Below are 13,433 nucleotides of genomic sequence, written 5' to 3' on the forward strand. Positions count from 1 at the left end.
GTACATTTCCATAAAGCCTGATAATCGGAAACTGGCCAATGGAACAAATGTCTTGGGCCTCCTGATCGACACTTTATTAAAGGAAGGCTTTCGTCTGGTCAGCACTAGAGCACCGGCCTCTGGAGACAAAAGTGAATATTATGTCTTTGAAAGGATAAAGAGCCCTCAAGTCCTTGGGATCAATATAACACCCAGATCAGAAACTTCCACCATGCCAGTGTCGTCTCGGAAGTGACACTGCTCTTCTTTGGGAATTCCATATCAGGACATGTCTGTCAGATTTGTACTCAGTCGAACTTCAGGTTTCCCTAGCAGTGCTTAAAGCCACACTGCCTGTTCTCTCAAAACAGCACTGTACTTTGTGCTTTGGCATTTGCTCTTTTCCCCATGAACTCTCAAAGCTTTTAGAAATAGGCTCTGGACTTGAACTGTATCTAATCCTAGTTTAGTCATTTATTAGCTATGTGACTTAATTGAGACATTTAACATTTCTGTGTTTTAACTTTTATCTATTAACTAGGGACAAAAACTATCTCCCCTTGTAGGGTTATGAGGGTGGTGGTTAAAGGAGACAAAGTCCTCATTATGTTGTCTGGCATGCGGTAGGCATTCAGTAACTGTTATTAATGATAATGATCATGACATTCAGTAACTGTTATTAATGATAATGATCATGGGTCACTTGCTTTCAAACCCATCTCTTCTCCAGGCCTTGTTTTCTCCCTTGCCTTTTGTTTCTCCGCAGTGTCCGTGCTTTAGGGTTTTATTGCTGTAAGGAGACACCATGACCATGGCAACTCTAATAAAGGCAAACACTTACTTGGGGCTGGCAGTTTCAGAGGTCTAGTTCATTTTCATCACAGTGGTAAACATGGCAGTATCCAGACAGACAAGGTGCTGGAAGGGCCAAGAATTCTACATCCTGATCCCTAGGCAACAGAAGGGAACTATGTGTCACACTGAGCATAGCTTGAGCATAGAAGATCTCAAGTCTGCCTCCCCAGTGACACACTTCCTCCAACAAGGCCATACCTCCTAATAGTGCCTACTCTATATGGGCCAAGCATTCAAACATGAGTCTATTGGAGGCTACAACTATTCAAACCACCACAGTGATTCACCCTTCATGCATACAAAGCAAGCCCTCTATGACTATGATTGTACCCCTCAGCAGATGATTCTTCTGTATAGACATATATCACCATAAAACCAGGTTTTCTTCACTAATGTAAGTTCTATGAAAAGTTTATAATGCTCCTTATACATACAGTATTGTGCTAAACTTATAAATCATACAGTATATACATTCAGTGAAAAGCTTTGGAACAATATTTAAAATACATAGAACTTTGTGTTTTATTTGTATAAAACACTAGGATAAGCACCTGAGAGAAAGTATTTCATCAAGAGGCTCCTAGTGTTTGCTTATAGTTGAGTGAAAAGCTGTTGTGTATATGCACTTCAAAGTGTGCAAGCCATTCAAGAACATATTTTAAATATTTTTCTTAGGTAGGGTTACTATGATGAGACAACATGACCAAAGGTAAATTGTGGAGGAAAGTTTATTTGGCTTACACTTTTGTGGGGGTCCCTACAAACATGAGACTAGCCATCCATGTGAGGCAAGGAGATCCAGTTCAACATGATTCAGCGAGTCTGTGTTGGTCCAAACTTGAATCTGACACCAGGCAGTTTATTTCGGTCATCTCTAAGTACAACATTGGAAAAAAGTTTCCTGGTGAATGTGGGCCTCAGCTTTTAGTCCACTGTGCAAATTGAATAGATTGCAATCATTAGTCATTATGTTTGCTCCCTTGACAGCAGCACTTGGTTACCTGACTTAGAACAATTTCTAAGTTAAAGAATAAAAGTTCTAAGTTTAAGACAGAAGTTTAACTGTACCAACAAAGCTATGGTGAACCTTCAGGTCCAGAAAGAAAACCCCAGGGGGTATGTGCTTCAGCATAGATGATCTCGGAGGTAGCATCATGATGGATGCTTCTGGTCACAAAGTTCCCTGAGATGGGGCTCACATTAAATACAATGAAGGGACTTGAGACAACGGGAGACCTCTGAACAAAAAAAAAAAAAAAACCTATTTGATGCCCTATTCCAACACATTGTGGTGTTACCTGATCATTTAACTAGAATGTCACCCATTCTGTCTGATTGGCATCCTGACTTGTAGATGTAGTACCTTTCAATACACAGCTTTCATATTCATGTCATCAGCTTTGCTATTGAAACATGGTGGTGCAAATCTGCTGAAGCAGAGGGAGTAGGAGGGGAGAAAGAAGGAAAGGCTAAACCAAGGCAAAATAAGCATTGAACAGGGGGAAGCCATAGCCCAGGGGTGGTAGCACACACCTTTAATCCGGCACAGAGAAGGCAGAGCTCTGTGAGTTCAAGGCCACTCTAGTTTATAGCATGAGTTCCAGGACAACCAAAACCACACGGAGAAATCCTGCCTTGAAAAAAAATGGGTGGGGTGGGGGGAGAAGAGAAACCATACCTTAAAAACTGCTTGTGTGGGGGCTGGAGAGATGGCTCAGAGGTTAAGAGCACTGTCTGCTCTTCCAGAGGTCCTGAGTTCAATTCCCAGCAACCACATGGTGGCTCACAGCCATCTATAATCAGGTCTGGTGCCCTCTTCTGGCCTGCAGGCATACATGCAGGCAGAAAGCTGTATGATGTATACATAATAAATGTCCTTAAAAAAAAAAAAAAAACTGCTTGTGTATGCCCAAGATTGTGGCCAGTCTTGTGGCATAGTAATAAAATCGGGTTGGGGATTTAGCTCAGTGGTAGAGTGCTTGCCTAGCAAGCGCAAGGCCCTGGGTTCGGTCCCCAGCTCCGAAAAAAAGAAAAACAAAAAAAAAAAAAAAAAACCAAATTTGTGAAATCTAGGTTGTGGGAAAGAAAAAAAAAAAAAAACAACCTTTGTAGAGGACCTCAAAAAGTTACAAGAAGTAGAATACTTTTAGTAATATGTAGGTCAGTGACTACAGCATTGGTCCAAGAGCAAGAGATAGTCTGGGATGTTAGCATCCATCCTCTCATTTCTGTGGAACTGGCAGCTTCCTTAAAAAACAAAACAAAACAAACTTGCTATCCTTTTGTAGACAAGGCTGGCCTCAAACTCAGAAATCCACCTGCCTGTGAGTATTAGAATTAAAGGTGTGTACAACCGCTGCCAGGCTGAAATTTATTTTAGTGTATTATTTTAGAGAAGGATGCGTTAGGTGTACTTTTCTTACACTTAACAGGAAAATGTTATTTTGGTAAATTTTTGCAATGTGTGTGATTTAACTTGTTGGATATAACTGACATACATATAGTGCTGTTTAATTCTTTGTGGTGTTTGTTGATAAGACTATTAAAATTGTTAAGTAAAAGACAATATTCTATCTCAGTTTAGCAACGACTAGAGCATGAAAAGTTTAAGATGCTATTAACAAGTTCTTAGGGTTGGGGATTTAGCTCAGTGGTAGAGCGCTTGCCTAGGAAGCGCAAGGCCCTGGGTTCGGTCCCCAGCTCCGGAAAAAAGAAAAAAAAAAAAAAAAAAAAAAGAACATGTTCTTAGTCACTCACATTTGCTGATCACAATTTTGAGTTTATAAATAGAATTTTCTTTTTAATGCCATTATGAATTGTACTGGTAAATGTAGAGGGACAGGGTTTTTTGTCCTGTACAGTAAGTTTCTTCAATGCTAAGAGTATTACTTAGCACAAAGTAGATATCAATAAATATTTATTGAACAAATGACTGCTATATATTGTATATTTCCATGGATATATTTATTTATTTATTTATTTATTTATTTATTTATTTATTTATTTATTTTAAGCTCCTGTAACTCTGTAGACCAGGCTGGCCTGAATTCAAGAGATTTGCCTGCCTCTGCCTCCCAATTGCTAGAATTAAAAATATGTGCAATCATTGCCCTGTAAATTGACCATAATTTAGAAATATGTATTCCTCACTAGGGAGAGTATATTTTCAGAATGAGCAGAGTCCATTCATTATTTTAGCCTTATCCCATCTGGAAACATTTGTCATCTCAGTGAGCTCCTTTGTTTCACTGTATTGAGTGGGCCAGTAACTGGGATACTGGCATGAGTCTTTCAGAAAGGGAGGCAGACATTTTCATATACTCACCAATTAAATCTTCATTAAATTCACTTATTATTTATTTATTTTTAAAAGATTTATTTATTTTTTTACTTATATGAGTACACTGTAGCTGTCTTCAGACACACCAGAATAGGGCACCAGACCCCATTACAGATGGTTGTGAGCCACCATGTGGTCGCTGGGAATTGAACTCAGGACCTCTGGAAGAGCAGTCAGTGCTCTTAACCACTGAGCCATCTCTCCAGTCCCCACTTATTTTTTAAATACTTATTTTTATTTATGTGCATGTAGTGCCCAAGGAGTCAAGATGGTATTGAATTCCCTGGAATTGACGTCACAGGTAGTTAGTTGTGAGACATCTAATGTGGTACACTGGGAACAAAACTTGTGTCCACTGGAAAAGTAGGAAGTGCTTTTAGCCAGTGAATCATCTCTCAAACCCCAAATTATATTGTTATAGGAAAGTGACAAAAAAATCCAAACCAAACCAAACCAAACCAAACCAAAAATCACCAAACCAAAGCAAACCAAAAAACCCCTATCTTGTTCAGTGTCTCAGTTAGGGTTTCTATTGCTGCAAGGAAACACAATAACTAAAACCAAGTTGGGAAGAAAGGGTTTACTTAGCGTATATTTCCACATTGCTGTTTATCACTAAAGGAAGTCAGGACAGAAACTCACACGGCAGGAACTTAGACGCAGAGGCCATGGAGGAGTGCTGCTGACTGGCTTGCTCCTTGTGGCTTATTCAGCCTGCTTTCTTATAATTCTATATTCAGAACCTAAGACCACCAACCCAGTGATGGCCCATCCACAATGGGCTGAGCCCTCCCCACCTGATCACTAACTGAGAAAATGCCTTATAGCTGGATCTCATGGAGGCATTGTGAAACTGTACAGTACAATTTTGATTAGTTTGTTTAAAGGAGTGTAATTCTTCAAGTTGAATCTTTAGCGCCAAATTAGAAACTCAAATTCTTCTTTTTTGGGGGTGGGGAGTCAGGATATATATCTGAGGTCTCAAACTTGATACATGATTGTGACCATGACCATGAAATGTGTCCAGATTGTGCTCCTCAAGTGCTGTGCACAATTAGGCCTGGCTTATGAGATGCTGAGCTCAAATCTCCAGCTCCCTGAATGGTAGTCACACCCTTAGCAACTGAACTACATTCCCAGCCTGTACTCTTCAGTTCCAGCACTCAGGACAAGGACCGGGGGACATCTGGGCTACAGGCCAGCAGGGATACATGAGACCCTGTACAGGATTTAAGTCAGTACAATTCTTAAAATTTCTACACATGCATTATACTATATAAGAATTTATCCTAAGAAATTAATAGTACTTTAAGATGACACTGAAATACTAGTTTCTATTAATGCATTTAGACATTTGAAAGTTAATACTGGGGGTTGGGGATTTAGCTCAGTGGTAGAGCGCTTGCCTAGCAAGCACAAGGCCCTGGGTTCGGTCCCCACCTCCGAAAAATAGAAAAGAAAAAAAAAAAGTTAATACTGAATGTAAACCTCAGTTAAGTGCTGCATAATTCCCTACTAACCAAACTAAATATTTTGTCTGATAAAAATTTTAAGAGGTTTTATTTTCCTGTTTGGTGAGTGTTAGATTTTATTTATTTATGGAGACAGAATCCTGCTATGCTTTCAGTTCAAGTACTAAACTTCAGGTGTGCACTATCAATACTTATTATGTTTTATCTTTCATAGATATTCTCCAAGGTACAGTGGAGATAATTTTTTTGTTTTAAGGAAAAAAAATAATGGCCAAGTTAAACATAAAATTGCAGAACTGCATGGTAATATTACATTTTCCATGTAGCTCCAAGTTGCCCCTTTTGCTTGTATCATGTTATTATATTAAATATAAATAAAATGTTTTTTGGAAGTTGATCCTTGTTTAAGACTAAAAGTTTCAGGCCATGACAGAATCCAAATTCTCAAATCTGGTTAAGCTTCAGATAACCAGCAGCACAGCCAATTTTCAAGACCACCCTGAACTCTAGGACAGAAAAGTTTAAACTTGTTTACATTGTTATTTCCTTGGAAAAGTTACCAAGCCACCCAAGTATTTCCTTAGCAACCCCCCACCCCCACCCCTGGCTATGTTTTTAGTTTGGGAATAAACCCCAGGGTCTTGCACATATTACACAAGTACTCTAAGTTACCTCTTCAAGCCACAAATGACTTACACTGCATCATGCCCGTTCCTCTATTTTCATGTCCTTCTTTACTAGGAGGAAATCTTAAACTTCTCATACATGTTCACCTATTATGCTAGGGAAATACGTCCTCATGACATTAAAACTAGCACATGTCTTTGAACAAAGTAACTTGTTAGATCAGTGAATAATTGTGTATGCATTGCTGAACGAGAATGGAAGCTACATTGTAGCTGACGCCTTTAAAATGAGGTTAAAAAAAGTAACTTGCAGATTCTTATGTGTAGAATCATCTAAACAATCTAGTGGATATTTGTTGTTTCACTTTGCATATTATTCTGTGGGTTCTTTAAAAACCTCATCTTACTATTTCTGTAGTTATGTTTTCAATTATGAGAAAATAAATTTAAAAACAGATAAAAAGTAAAAAACCTATAAATGTTTGATTTGCCTTTTGAAGTTACTGTTAAAGATTTTGAGTATTAGGCATTGATATCTACTATATCAAGTATAAGATATACTATAGCATATAACCTGTGAATCTAAAAAAACTGTTAAAATTACTATCAGCACTATATATTATATACATAAAAATAAAGCAGAATACCTTAATAGGATATTTCAATAATCCTTAATAAATGGATTACAATAGTAATCTGTAGGTTGAGCAGGACTGCCATGAATTAGAGCCTGAGTTAGGACCAGTCCTACAATAAACAAAATAGAAGCAGGACGATCTTTATTATTTCCAAATGCAGGGCAAATAGGAGTGCTATGGATTAAGGCTGGTAAGACCTAGTCTTGGTACTCTGGGTTGGGCAAGCAGGTAAAAGTCAGTATAGGAAAGCATCAGGAACAAATGAATTTTCTTAATCAAAAGGAATTTCCAGTTTCATCTGGTTTATATCTGTAGCTCTGGCCACTCCCAAACTCGAAGATCTGCATGCCTCTGCCTCCCAAGTTCCAGGATTAAAGGTGAGCACCACCATTTCAGCAAATATATTAATACTTCAGGTTTTTAACATTGTTAAATATTCTCCTGACCCACACTAAGATCCCAGAGTACTCAATACATTTAAAACCTGTAATCTTGAGGTGGTAGCAAAACTGGAATTCCTTTTTTTCTAAGTGTTTTAATAGTTTTACAAGAACATCTGGGAGTCAGCTTTATTCTTCTAAACTTTTCTGAAGGTTTAAAATATATATAACCAGATTTTCTTAGCTTTGAAATATTAGAGGTAAATAAGCTTTGTGAACTTTATCCTACTGTGTCATCTTTATGAGAAATAAAGAACCCTTATAAGGATCACTTTATACATGAAATGTTGTTCCACTACGTTCATGTTCACCTTGTCTCCAGAGAATGTGAAGCTGGGGACTATACATTTCACTTAGCTGAGGACTGAAAGTTCCTACTCCTAGCTACCAAGTTGCCTTTATTTGGCAAGGCACACTAATATTGTTACTATATTCTATTAAATAACAGAACATATTTACGAATGGAGCATGGAATTAAAAGCCCTAATTACATCATTAGTCATTAAATGAGCTAAGATATCCTGGACTCAAACATATTTCATTAACAGGCTAGTAAGAGATACAGAATCATGATATAATAAAACTAGTTGCATATAGGTAAGGATAGTTTTTTTGAATCAGTACCCAAGAAAATGTCTACAGGCTAAGTAGGACTTTCCATAGAACTTCAATTTACTGTGAAAGGCAGAATGAAAGCGGCAATCAAGTATTTCTAGAAGCTAACAGGAGGTACTCAGAATACATGTTCAGTGTTTGTTTAGTAAGTAGTTTAGCTCATTAATGGCAAAGGTATGTTATATTAGGCAATGATGAGCTCCCAGAAGGATGCCATGTAATTAAGTGGGAGAAAACCCATATACTTTAATGTCTAGAAATGAGCAACTATGATTTATAAGTAGCATATATTTATTGGGGACAAATGTCATTTTCTTAGGAAAAGATTATGCTGTTGTGGGACCTGACAGTGGGACACTTAGTACCATTGTGAAGTATTTATGACAACCGGTGCTTAACATTGTCTCATACAAGTATACTTTCCAGGCATTCTTATCATCTTCCTTATTTCTATTACAATAGTAAGTACCAGGTAGTGGGAAGACCTGGATTTTTAACCCTTGAAAGAGCAAAGATTTTCTTTTTAAAGGTTTATTATTTATTATATACATTGTAGCTGTCTTCAGACACACCAGAAGAGGGCATCAGATCTCATTACAGATGGTTGTGAGCCACCATGTGGTTGCTGGGATTTTAACTCAGGACCTTTGGAAGAGCAGTCGGTGCTCTTAACCACTGAGCCATCTCTCCAGCACGAGCAAAACTTTTTTAAGGTAAGAATTCTGATGTTCACATTTCAAGAAGCCTTTAAAATGTTTTCCTATCTCATCAATTCTAAGGTCCTCACGATGTGGTCATTACCATAATGCACACTCCACAGTTGGTAGATGGGCTTTTAAGAGTTTACTTGCCTCCCAGAAGCTTACTCACCTCAATTTTGTCCTTCAGTGCAATAAATAAATAATTTTCCCCCCTAAAAAGCCTTTGTAGCTCCTCTGGCTGCTCGGTAAGACATCTGAGTATTTTATATTTCTCCTTTCTTGCAATACATTGTTGGTTTACACCCATTCTCTACATGTGATTTAACATTAGCGATATATAAAAAGATTTCCATCACAAACGGTTTGGGAAAACAAATGTTTATTAGCAATAGTTTAATTTGCATAAAGAATTTGTATGCTAGTTTTTCAGAATCTTTATTTACAGAATTCAAATTTAATCATTCTTTTTAACTACACAGAAACCAAGGCAATCTGCTATAAGGAAACATGCATTGAAAGAATTTAGTTTCTTACCAGAAAACAAGTGTCTGAGACGAGGACATGACTGCTGCAAGGTATGGTTGAGGACAGGGTTTTTATTGTAGATTATGAAGAAGAGCACAGCCAGGGACATCTAGAAGAGTTTAGAGTAGATAGTATGGCCAGCAGGATTTAGAATGGGCTTGGGGTTGGGGGTGCAAAAGACTAGGATTGAGACCCAAAGAGTTTCAAATGGCATGGTTATATAGGAATGAAAAGCTGGGGGAAGGGAGCCCATGAGTTGGAGAACTTTTGGGTAGGAGTGGGATAAGAAAAGTTGAGAAGAGGGAGGATGCCAGCATGGATTCTGTAAGAGGTACTTCCTAGGCAGAGGGCTTAGAGGCCAGCATGCTCTTTTGTATGCTTGGTTAACATTGTCTCATACAAGTATACTTTCCAGGCATTCTTATCATCTTCCTTATTTCTATTACAATAGTAAGTACCAGGTAGTGGGAAGACCTGGATTTTTAACCCTTGAAAGAGCAAAGATTTTCTTTTTAAAGGTTTATTATTTATTATATACATTGTAGCTGTCTTCAGACACACCAGAAGAGGGCATCAGATCCCATACCATGGTTAGCCATTTGTTCCCAGCTTCTTTTAGACCTGACACACTGACAACTACTTAAAACCATTACAAAGTTTTCTGGAGTTTTACCAACATAGAACTTCAAGAAAATATTTAAAACCATTGCAGAACTCTCTTGAGTTACACCAACATACCACTTTCTAGAAAGAACATTTCTGATTCTATTTTTCTTTTTCAGAACTCAGGCAGATCTTAAACCAGTGCTGTTCCCACCACAGATATACAATCTAAATCAGGCAAATTATCAAGTTACAAAACTACAAATTTCTTGCAATTGAGACTCCCAAGCAATCAGAATCACTAAATTTAAAAACTTATGATAGCTCTTGTTGTGGTTTGCCCTGGAGTTATCTGTATTTTGATATTAATTCCACTGTCCCAAGGACAGGTGCCTAGTCAAGTACTCAGAACTCAGGTGACTTCACCAGAACCTTCTCCCCATTGAATTTGTAAAATACAGGTGAGGGGCAGGTACAGGATAGGAGGCCTGTCATTGGAGAAGGAAGGATGGGTGGGAGAGTTTGAAGGAAGAGGAGGAGACTGGAACGGAAAGGAGAGAGCGGGGAGAAGCCATGGTAGGACAATGGAGGCAGACGTTAAGATTCCGATCTGTAGACTGCACTAGTCTGAGATCCACCTGTCTCTGCCTCCCAAACACTGGGATTAAAGGTGTGTGCCACTATGCATGTCTGGGTCTTTTCTTGAAGTAGACTCTAACTTGAAGTTTAAGTTTACAATTGTTTTTTTAAATTTAGGGCTGGTAAGATGGCTCAGGGGTAAAGGCATCTGATGCCAAGCTTGACAACCTGAGTTTGATTTCAGGGATTCATGTAAGAAGTCGTGCTCTGACTTCTAATACTGTAGCATGAGAAACAGAGCATATGCGTACCTACTCATACACACACACACACACACACACACACACACACACACACACACACACACACACACACACACACAGGTTTTAACTAACCTTGCCTCCATGTGTGGAGGTAGGAGAACAATTGCAGAAACTGGTTTGCCTCTTCCACCTGTTGGTTCCATGTTTGTGCAGGCCTGGGGGCAAGTGCCTTTACTTACTGAGCCACCTTGCAATTGACTTGCTAAATGACTTAAAATTTCAATTACACTCTTGTTTTTGAAGAAAAGATTTCTTTGGTAGTCCGATTTTTGGACAAGTGAGGTTTATTAATAAATATAGTTGCATACCACGTTCTTGAGTTTTACATGAACAGTTTTAGAATCACCATTAGCATCATGAGGGCGAGACAACATGGGCCTTGTGCATACTACAAACACTGACTCAAGAATATTTTCACACCCCCACCAAACATAAATCTCATCTTGTATCTTGATAAACTTAATGTGGTCACTGAAACACAAACCTTAAGGACTGCCTTTCCCTAAAGTACTTTTCACAGCATGACGAGGAGTCGGAAGGCATGATAAAGGAGGAAGCCCACAGAAGTTTCTACACCCTCAAGCTCAAATTAAAATATTTAGAAATGTCATCCTTTAACATTTGCTTTTATGTTTTCCACTACTATTATATAAGTGATAACTTTTAACCCACCAGATAAACCCTTTTGCTAACAGTTGAGGCTAAGAAGGCTAGGGTGTAGCCTTTTTAAAGCTTACCAAGCATGTTGCACGCCCTAGGTTTGATCTCTAGCTACAACAAACCAACAGGAGAGACAGCTCAGCAGTTAAGAGCATATCTTGTTCCTGCAGAAGACCCAGGTTTGCGTTCCAGACCATGTTGTAGCTCACAACTGTCCATAACTCCAGTGCCAGGGAACCCTGTACTTAATTCTGACCTCCTAGCACTAGATACCCAGATGGTAGATGGATAAACATGAGGAAAACACACACATAATATAAAATGCAATCTAAGGGAACATAAAAACAAGTCCACATATGTCTAGAAAAGCATTAAGGCGAGTAACATCAATTGCCTTTGTCTTGGCTTTTGTACTTGAGACTCTCACTTTGTTGCCCAGGCCTCTAATGAATTCTAATTTTATACTTGAATATGCAGTCTTCAGACACACCAGAAGGCATCAGATTCCATTATAGATGGGTGTAAGCCACCATGTGGTTGCTGGGAATTGAACTCAGGACCTCTGAAAGAGCAGTCAGTGCTCTTAAGAGCTAAGTCATCTCTCCAGCCCATGAATCCTAATTTTTACACCAGAATCAGTTTTCACTACATTATCCAGTGTTTATAAATAAAAACTAAACCATATTCTGGCTGGGCATGGTGGTTATATGACAGTACTCTTAGCACTTGGGAAGCAAAGGCAGGTGGATCTTTAAAATTCAAGGCTAGCCTGATCTACATAGTTTTAGGCCAGCCAGAGCTTAAAAAAACAAAACAAAAAATTGTCACAACCCTCAAAATGGAATTTGTATTTACTTAGTGTGGTGGTTTGAATATGCTTGCCCCAAGAATTGTAGCCTTGTAGGAGAAAGTGTCACCTTGGGAGTAGGCTAGGAGACTATCCTAGCTGCCCGGTAGTCAGTCTTCTGTTTGCCTTCAGAACAAGATATAGAACTTCTCTAGCACCGTACCTGCCAGGCACTGCCACGCTTCATGCCTTGATAATGGACTGAACCTCTGAACCTGTAAGCCAGTTCCAATTAAATGCTGTTCTTTACAAGAGTTCCCTTGGTCATGATGACTTTCACAGCAATGGAAACCCTAAGACACTTCACTTATAGTTTTCAAAATGACAATATATTTACCTACCATTTTCCTCTAATACTTTCCTTTTGAGGCCTTAAAGGTTGGAAGAATAAATGATAGTACAATCTGTCGATTAAGAATTCAAGAAGAGGGGTTGGGGATTTAGCTTAGCTCAGTGGTAGAGCGCTTGCCTAGCAAGCACAAGGCCCTGGGTTCAGTCCCCAGCTGGGGGGGGGAGGGGAGAAGAATTCAAGAAGAGCTACTTGACCCCCATGGTTCAATTAGGGAAAACCTGCAAGAAGCTGAGGAGGAGAGCAACCCTATAAGAGGACCAGCAATCCTAAGTAACCTGGACCCCTAAGGTCTCTCAGACACTGGATCACCAACCAGGCAGCATACAGCAGCTGATATGAGGCCCCCAACACATATTCAGCAGAGGACTATTGGGTCTGGGTTCAGTCAGAAAAGATGCACCTAACCCTAAAGAGACTGGAGGCCCCAGGGAGTTTAGAGGTCTGGTAGGGTGGGGACATCCTCATAGAGACAGGGGAAGCAGGGAGGAGGTATGTGGAACAGTCAGAGGGTAGACTAGAAGGGGAATAAAATTTGAAGTGTAAAAAAAAAAAAAATCAAGAAGTGGCTTAAGTGCTTACAGCATGGTATGTTCTTAGCCGAGGATCAGAGCTCAGTTTGTAATACCCATGGCAGGCAGCTCATAATGCCTGTAAATCCCAGTTCCAGGGGGTCCAATGTCTCTGACTAGTGTGCAGTGTATGTATGCATGCATGCATGTATGTACACATATAAACACACTCGCAAATTTTAAAATGAATTGAACTCTTGAAATCTTTTCATTCTGCTTTAAAAACCTAACAGCAAAAACAATTGAAGCTAACTTTAGAATTATCTTATTTTGAAATTATTTGCCTAGTACTAATAGTTAATTCCCAAT

At 38.9% G+C, this 13,433-nt stretch overlaps 1 protein-coding gene across 5 annotated transcripts in view; it reads left to right on the forward strand.

The window, feature by feature from the left end:
* The window catches only part of Kcnrg (potassium channel regulator), a 72,018-nt gene that overhangs the window by 5,710 nt on the left and 52,875 nt on the right, over positions 1 to 13,433 (forward strand). Inside the window, exon 2 of one of the 5 annotated variants that reach the window (XM_063274279.1) lies at positions 1 to 13,433. This exon is cut by the window's right edge and continues 27,663 nt beyond it. In XM_063274279.1, coding sequence (XP_063130349.1) covers positions 1 to 235 — 235 coding nt within the window. In that variant the 3' untranslated portion in view covers positions 236 to 13,433. The other 4 variants (NM_001191687.2, XR_005494005.2, XR_005494010.2 and 1 more) reach the window with 4 other exon arrangements.

The sequence above is a fragment of the Rattus norvegicus genome, chromosome 15, assembly GCF_036323735.1.
Source record: "Rattus norvegicus strain BN/NHsdMcwi chromosome 15, GRCr8, whole genome shotgun sequence".
NCBI lineage: Eukaryota > Metazoa > Chordata > Mammalia > Rodentia > Muridae > Rattus > Rattus norvegicus.